Genomic DNA, 8,662 nt, shown 5'->3' with positions numbered 1-8,662 from the left:
TCATAATATCATTTTCCTGGATCATCGCCTTCATAGCTTTGATCAATCACCAATGGTTTACTGGTTCGTTTTTGTATTTACTTATGCCACCCTAAACTTGGTTCGAAGCTTTCGTGACTGCAGGAATTAATCTTTGTTTTTTTAGGTAAAGTCACGTATAAATAAGAAATAACAAAACAACATAATTATGTTTTGTTATTTCTTATTTATATGTGACTTTATCGAAAAAACCAAAGATTAATTTATGTCACCCTCTTTCCCCGTGGGACCATGTGGCGTGAAGTTGTGTCGCACATAAACAGAATCTGTTCACATCACGATTTTCCGTATTCGACTGTCAGTTGCCATCCCAGGGGGCAATATGCACATTTGTCGACTCGGCGAATCGACATGATTTCGGGCTCCGTTGGGTCGCCCCTTTTGTGCTTTTGCGCGAGCCGGATTTCAACGCAATTCCCGATCCGTTGTGGTGCCACGGTCTCGGAGCAACTCTGCCGGCGCCTCGACTCCCCCGTGGCCCCCCACACCGAGCACGCACCTGCAGCGCCCGCACATAGCGTCCTGGCGGGAGATTGCCCGTCACGACGGGTTTTCATCCGAAGGGTCTCTAGGATGAAAGTCCCGCGGTTTCCCGGTGCCAGGAGAATGGCCGACCCTCGCGGAGCAAGTCACATTGCGGCGCCCCTGAGTTGGCTTCAAATTGTTTGGGCGTGCGAAGGTTCGCCGGGTCGGCGGCGACGAGTCACACGCGACGCTCCCCGCCTTCTCGAGCCGCTCGCGGCATCCGTGCGACGCCGGCGAGCGCTGCTACGAGGCGGCGATAGGCAAAGTTCCCTTTCGTCTTCGTCCCTCCGACTCTCACGGCGTCCGCGCGACGCCGTGAGCACGGCCGCGAGGTGCGTGACGGGGCGTGCGAGCATTTGCGGACTTGGGTAGCGGTAGGGCTAGGCTCTGCTCGTAGAATATTCCCTCCGGGCAGTGCGGGGTTTGCGCCACGAATAAAATTTAGCAGAGAGCATCGGTGTGGTGCGCGTGTGATTCCCGTGCGGAGCGGCTCCGTGGGCGGATGCGCGGCGAGAGCGAGGGCGGAGCCGTGGCCGGAGCTCGCGCGTTGAGATCATCGCCCGTCGGCGTGGACGCGAGTGGGCCGCCGCGTGCTGCGTCAGCGTCAGCCGTAGTGGGCGCGCGGCGTGCACGGACGCGCGTTGAGATAATCGCCCGCAGGTGCGAGACCGTTCGGGCCCCGTGTTAACGACGGCTGCGGTGCGCGCGGATGCTCGTGGAGGTCATCGCTCGCCGGTGCAGGTGCTAGCGTGCCGCTGTCCGCTGCGTTAGCGATAGCCGCGATGCGCGCGGGGGTGCGTGGGTTTACTCCGCGCGGCCGTGAGCCAGCAGCACGAGTCTGTCCCTCGGAGAGGGCGCTAGCGCGGGGGGCCCGATCACTCGGTCGGCGGGGGCCCGGCGGGAGCCGACCGACGCGATGGAGGAGGCGGCGGAAGGGGCGGACGTCGCGCCCCACCTGCCCAGCGAGGGCGGTGGGGTGGACGTCGGCCCCCACACCGCCATGGCCCTGTACACGTTAAAGTATTGAGCACAAACTCAAGGAGTAGGGAAAATGGTAATGTTGCTTGGATTTAATTTTAATATCATTGCAACTGTATAGTTTTGATATGTTTTGTTGAAAAACATTCACGTGCATTGGCATGTCCCTCTGTCTCAAACATTAATAATGTATCATCTGCAAATGTCTTTTAGCAATGTAAATGTTTGTTCAACATTGGTATGCAGCTTGAAGAATGATGGAGTCTTATAACTGAAGACACTTTGGATTTTCAATCAAAATTTACAAATAATCCACTCTACCATAAACATGCTACATTCCAGCTAAAGTATAGTAGTATATTACTGTAAAGTAGTATGGTGTATAGCACAGATATTTTGTACAAACCCAGTGAGATGGGAGTGCTGCTTTGATGCATTACGCTTGGATCCGATCTCATGGGTTCAATTCAGGCTAACCCCTAAGGGTACAATTTTATTTTTACAGTTTCAATCGGACCAAGTACCTGGGGAGGTTTATTCCAAGTCAACATGGCTTAAAATCTGCCATGCTGAAATAAAATAGCTGGACGTTATTGCTTCTGACGTGAGTGCAGGACTCGCTATCCATGCCAAGGTGCGGAGGCTCATTTGGGCGACCAAAGGAATTCCGAATGCATGTTACAATAACGTTCATTTCAGATGACTGTATTCATTGGTAGAGTGCTCCAACTTGGGCAGAGATATCTGGCTGGAAAGTGATGTGATTAAAATGTTTGTCTCGCAGTTTTAAAGGTTGCAATTTCAAGATACAGTTTGGGCATCAGAGCTCAATAAATTGAGTACTACTCTGTGTGAGGTTAACAGGAGTCATCCAATGGAGAGACTGGGCTACGCCATATAAATGTGGAATTTATATCAGTTGACAGGTCAAACGTACTCTTTGTCCTTTTTGGTCACTTTATTATTATAGGCTAGTGGTGTTTGTGTGTTTTAATCACAGAGATGGGGGGGGGGCATTGCACCTCGCTACACCAATCCACTGCAGACGGTAGAGGTTGTGTCTGTGTGTGTACACAGTGTACACACACAGATAGTGTAAACACACACAGTGTACACAGACACAATGTACACACACACACAGTGTACACACACACACTGTACACACACAGTGTACATGCACTGTACACAGACAGTGTACACACACATACAGTGTACACAGACAGTGTACACACACACACAGTGTACACACACATAGAGTGTACACACACAGTGTAAACACACACAGTATAAACACAGTGTACACACACACACAGTGTACACACACACAGTGTAAACACACAGTGTGTACACACACAGTGTAAACACATACACAGTGTACACACACAGAGTGTACACACACAGTGTACACACACACGCATTGTGTACACACACACACAGTGTACACACACATTGTGTACACACACACATTGTGTACACACACAGTGTACACACATACAGTGTACACACACACAGTGTACACACACACACAGTGTATACACACACACAGTGTACACACAGACACATTGCGTACACACACAGTGTACACACAGACACATTGTGTACACACACAGTATACATACACAATGTGTATACACTGTGTGTGTGTATACACACACAGTGTATACACAAACAGTGTACACACACACAGTGTACACACACACAGTGTACACACACAGAGTGTACACACACAGTGTATACACACAGTGTATACACAATAATGTCCACGTTGTTGTAGCTGAGCCCACACACCCAAGGGAGGGAGCAATGGAAAATGAATCTAAATCAACTTAAACTCCAATCCCGCTCTGTGACGTCACCACTCAGCATTACTTCATCGGCGTGAAACGCCAGCGGGAGGTGTACCTCGCTGGTGACGTCATGTCACCAAGGTATTCCACCACGCTCTTGAGCGTGATGTCACCTTGCGCTTGGGTCACTGCCGATTGCGTTCCAGTGCCAATCCTTATTTGGGCAAAGCTACGCCCAGTCACTGGCGGCTCATTAACATAATGTCCTCGTTAAAGCCGTCGCGAGTTTATTGCGACGAGTTCATTGCCCACGACACATGGGACGAGTAACATTAACATAATTTATTCATTCTCTAATTTATTTAGTTACGGAGCAGCTCATTGTGGGAGGAGCGTGTCTCGTACTCCGGACGTGACGTCACGTCACCTGCTACCGCGTGACGTCACGCGCTAAACAGGAAGCTATCGCTTCCTGCACTGAAATCCGAGGTGAGAAATTATCATTGCGGTTGTGGTTGTTGTGGTAGTGGTTGTTGTGGTGGTGGTGGTTGTTGTTGTTTACCAAGGTAGAGCCTCGCTCTCTCTCGTAGGGATGTCAGTTGAGTAGCAGCGAGCACGGGAATCGATGTCCAGGTTGGAACTTTACAACGCGGGGCCTAGCCACGCGGGGCCTTGCCTCCTGCCCTCGCCTGATTGCATTTACTTTAATTATCTCACTTAAGTTTAATTTGTCTTCACCCGGCTCGCCACTTTGTAACTTTGTTTTATTGTAAACATTCACGCAGTTTTTATTTTCGTTCTTTTGTTAGCAGGCCAAGCCCGCTTGAGCTGCTATACCGCTCTTGTTATCAGAAGCAACCTGCCCACAACAACACAAGGTGAGGCTTTGTCAACGTGTGTGAATGTTTTGACTTCAAACTTTGGTGACTGCAGGAATTAATATTCTTGGTTCTTTCGGTAAAGTCACGTAGATAGAAAATTAAATGAAAATAACAAAAAAATGTAAATAAAGCAAAAAAACTCACGTCGTTTTGATCGCAACACAAGTGGTCTTCAATGTAATTGTATTATCTGTTATTGTTATTTTCTATCTACGCAACTTTACTGAAAGAAACAAGAATACGTGTGTCAATGTCTATCGGTCAAAGACGCTAAACGGAGTGACGCGCAAACTCCAAATATAGAGCAGGCGTCAGGTTCGGGATCGAACCCACGACTTCCTGTATACCAGGTGAGGCAGTTAACATCTCACCACGGAGAGAGACATGCAAACTCCAGTTAGCCTCGGCTGTGTTCGTTGATCCTCAATTAATTACTTGGTGCAGTGAGGAAGCATTCATGCCAAGCAGATGAAGGTGGCCAGCCGTGATTATAGACACGCCACCGCCTGTTTACCCAGTGACAGTGTACAGTTTGTGTTTGCAGTAACGTCTATTAACTCTGTTGAACACGGAGGTTATATCATAACAATAGTTTACTTTTGTTTTCCTCTGGAACTCTTTATGCGAATGGAAACAGGAGGTGAACACAGCACACACATTCAGCTGAAGTCGGAACTGTTCATCCCAGCATTCAATGACATCTGAGCCTGGATTCACACCTCTAAGTTGCGATTGAACGTTAATTTATGAATTTCTGCATGACACAAATAGTATTGTTTTCAACACCCTTTGCTATGTCAGCTGAATTTAGCTCTCATAAATATTCCTTTTGTAGCCAGACAGCTGAAATTGTGTGCTAGGAGTTTTGGGTGAACATTCATTTTGAAGATACGAGGGCTTCCAGGCATGTTTATAACCATTTGCCCTCTCATTGTGTGCCATAACAGCCCTGTGATGAATTTGGGAAACGTTTTTACTACATCATGAATATATGAATATAGACGTGTAAGTCACATGTGACTATATGCATTCCTCTGTGCCTCGATACTGACGTGTAGATGGTGTGGATATTCTTTTTTTCTGTCTGCAGCTGACGCTTCCTCTGACGCTTCCTCCGCAGAATTGGTCTGATGGAGCAAATGCACTCAGCGCAGCTCGGTATGACAAGTCAGCAATGCAACCAGCGTGCATACAGCACGGATCGGACTGGAAATTTGACACGGCACCAAAGAACTCACACAGGAGAGAAACCCTTCAAGTGCACGATGTGCGGGAAGGCATTTGCACATTCATCACAGCTGCAAAGACACCAGAGAACACACACGGGAGAGAAACCCTTCAAGTGCAGTGTGTGTAACAAGGCATTTACACGGTCATTTGCTCTTAAAATACACCAGAAAACACACACGGGAGAGAAACCCTTCAAGTCCAGTGTGTGTGGGAAGGCGTTTGCACGTTCATCTGCTCTTGTAACACACCAGAGAACTCACACAGGAGAGAAACCCTTCAGGTGCACGATGTGTGGGAAGGCGTTTGCACATTCATCTACTCTTGTAGTACACCAGAAAACACACACGGGAGAGAAACCCTTTAAGTGCACTGTGTCTGGGAAGGCATTTGCATGGCCATCAGTTCTTCAGACCCACCAGAGAATTCACACGGGAGAGAAACCCTTCAAGTGCACTGTGTGTGGGAAGGCGTTTGCACGTTCATCTACTCTTGTAATACACCAGAGAACACACACGGGAGAGAAACCCTTCAGGTGCACTGTGTGTGGGAAGGCGTTTGCACATTCATCTACTCTTGTAGAACACCAGAGAACACACACGGGAGAGAAACCCTTCAAGTGCAGTGTGTGTGGGAAGGCGTTTGCATATTCATCTGCTCTTGTAACACACCAGAGAACACACACGGGAGTGAAACCCTTCAGGTGCACGATGTGTGGGAAGGCGTTTGCACATTCATCTACTCTTGTAGAACACCAGAGAGCACACACGGGAGAGAAACCCTTCAAGTGCAGTGTGTGTGGGAAGGCGTTTTCACGGTCATCTGTTAAAAAACACCAGAGAACACACACAGGAGAGAAACCCTTCAGGTGCATTTTGTGCGGGATGATGTTTGCACATTCATCAAATCTTAAAGTACACGAGAGAACACACACGGGAGAGAAACCCTTCAAGTGCACTCTGTGCGGGAAGGCGTTTTCACAGTCACCACATCTTAAAGCACACCAGAGAACACACACGGGAGGGAAACCCTTCAGGTGCACTCTGCGGGTAGGCATTTGCACATTCATAAAATCTTCAAGTACACCAGAGAACACAGAAGCATCAGAAGATCTGCAAGGAGTGGAGTCTGAAATCAGCTTGTGAAAGTCATAGTGCCACAATAAGCCCATCCCTCATGAAACACGAACCGGAAGAAAATTCCAGCTTGGACACTTTTAAAGGTATCGAGGTGAAATATGAAGAGGTGATGGTGAAGAGGGAAGAAGTGATGGTGAATAGCGAAGAAGTGAAGGTGAAATGTGAAGATGAAGATTCAACTCCAAAATGGGACCTTCACATTGATGGAGGCAACGTGAAGCAGGAGGAGAATTCTGACTGTGAGGCAGAGCGAGGCAACTCCCAGCAGTTTGTGGAAGTGGAGGTGTGGGTGGACTTCCTCCGAGACAAAACAAAGTCAAGTGGAGACCCAGTAGATGTGTAAGCCAGAGACGATGTCGCTACAATAGACCTTTGTCACAGGCCTTTAATGACAAGAACGTGAAGTTGGACACTCAGTTTCTAGGTTCAACCTGCAGAGTAAGAGCGGCCAGTCTTTGTGGGCCCGTGGGTTGGGTAGATCTCTGACCAGGAGCGAGAGCAAAGAAGCCCCCAAGCATTCACTATTTTATAATAATTGCATTTGCTCGGTGCTTAATCGCCTCGGCAACTGGGAGTTTTGTATCTCGTCTGAAACACTCGAAGAGCATCCCCAAGTAGCAGCTGCCCCTGTGTGGCACAGGGTGGTGGCCCTGCACCGGCCTGCATTTATTATTTTTTCTGCCTGAGGAGGACCGCTTGTGTTACGATCGAAACGTCGTGATCTATTATTTTGTCTACCTACGTGACTTTACTGAAAGAACCAAAGAGTATGTGAACAAGAGGCTGTCAGTAGGAGGCGATGATTGATGTTTCATCTCAGTTGTGTAATTTGTCGCTAATGTTTAGAATTCGCCAGCATGCAATGGCCTCGTTTTGAATGACACAAAAGTATGTTTTACATCCACTGTTAAGTAGACCGTGCATATTTTTTTTCAAATAGCTTCTTAATCAGATGTTATCTGATGCAGTACATTTCACTGCAGTAATTAAATTTTGTTAAAATGCCTGTCAATAATTCAGAATGAACACTTGTCTGATTTTGTGTGTACATGCATCATTTTATTTATAAGGGTCAAACATTGAATAAGTTACGTTAGGACAAAGTGTGTGTGTGTGTTTTGGAAGTAACCTGTACAGAGAACTCAGGTGAGACCCGTTGTTCTTGTGATACAGGTCATGAAGCATCTGGAGCAACTCATTGTCTTTGACATAGGAAGCACACTCGAATCATTCATCAGTTACAAGGCATACCACCTTAAAGTTACACGTAGAGGAGATACATTCTCTATAACACGAATCATAATTTTGTATTACGTGTTGACGTAGATTTTGTCGAACTAGGACATGAAATGCTCCTTGCTGATTCACGTCTGGATGTTCACGACCAAGGGCTGTAGCAAGCCTGACCGCCGGCGGCGCCCCTCACAACCATTTGCGGCCTTGGGCCAGGAAAGTCACGAAAAAAATTGCACTCGAACGACGCCTCCACGCAAGCTCCCGATGCTCCGTCTTGAAGTTTTAAAGTGAAACAACTTTGAATTGTGTTATGTCTTGAATTGTATAATTGTATTTCTTCATTAAAAGCTTATTCATTGAAAAGGACATTTCGTGTGAATGTTCTCTTGTCGTAATTAGACGATGGCCTTGCCGGGGGTTCGGTGCGGACTTTCACCTGTTTGGGATTGCGGGATCGAGATGAGGCGACACGGAGCTGCTGGCCGTCTGCAGGTCGATTCCAACGTAATCGAACGTCTGTCCCTGCGCCTCCGTCGTAGGTACAGGGGGTGCGTGTCTCCGTTGTGGAGTTTCTGGATAATGTTTGGAATTAACACAATTTTGACCGTTACACCAACATGACCTGTGCGTTGTGAATGACGCAACGTTATGTTTGACACCTGCCGTTTAGCAGACTGCACATATTGTGGTGAATGTTTCTGGGGTAGCCAGGTGTGCCTGTCGGATTTTAACCTTGAACCTCTGCAATAAATAGAGAATGTGCTACCATATTCCTGGTTCTTTCGGTAAAGTCACAAATAGAAAACAAAAAAACAAGAAAATTGGAAAATAATAAATTGATGAAAAGATG

General features: G+C 47.3%; 1 protein-coding gene across 1 annotated transcript; it reads left to right on the top strand.

Moving 5' to 3' along the window:
* The first annotated feature begins 3,770 nt into the window (after positions 1-3,770).
* On the top strand, positions 3,771-8,178 carry LOC142920124 (uncharacterized). The gene is made up of 3 exons (XM_076062584.1): positions 3,771-3,818; positions 4,142-4,207; positions 5,331-8,178. The coding sequence occupies exon 3, from the start codon at positions 5,341-5,343 to the stop codon at positions 6,580-6,582; it is 1,242 nt and encodes a 413-aa protein (XP_075918699.1). The 5' UTR covers positions 3,771-3,818; positions 4,142-4,207; positions 5,331-5,340; the 3' UTR covers positions 6,583-8,178.
* The last annotated feature ends 484 nt before the right edge of the window (positions 8,179-8,662 follow it).

The sequence above is a fragment of the Petromyzon marinus genome, unplaced genomic scaffold (genome assembly GCF_048934315.1).
Source record: "Petromyzon marinus isolate PM22_M1 ecotype Great Lakes invasive population unplaced genomic scaffold, UKy_Petmar_22M1.pri1.0 PM_G_Scaffold_67, whole genome shotgun sequence".
NCBI lineage: Eukaryota > Metazoa > Chordata > Hyperoartia > Petromyzontiformes > Petromyzontidae > Petromyzon > Petromyzon marinus.
The sequence above is the reverse complement of the archived record's forward strand: the minus strand, read 5'-3'. Positions and strand labels throughout refer to the sequence as shown.

Coding starts and splice junctions, on each gene's coding strand:
- LOC142920124 (XM_076062584.1), top strand. CDS start 5,341: ATGGAGCAAATGCACTCAGCGCAGCTCGGTATGACAAGTCAGCAATGC.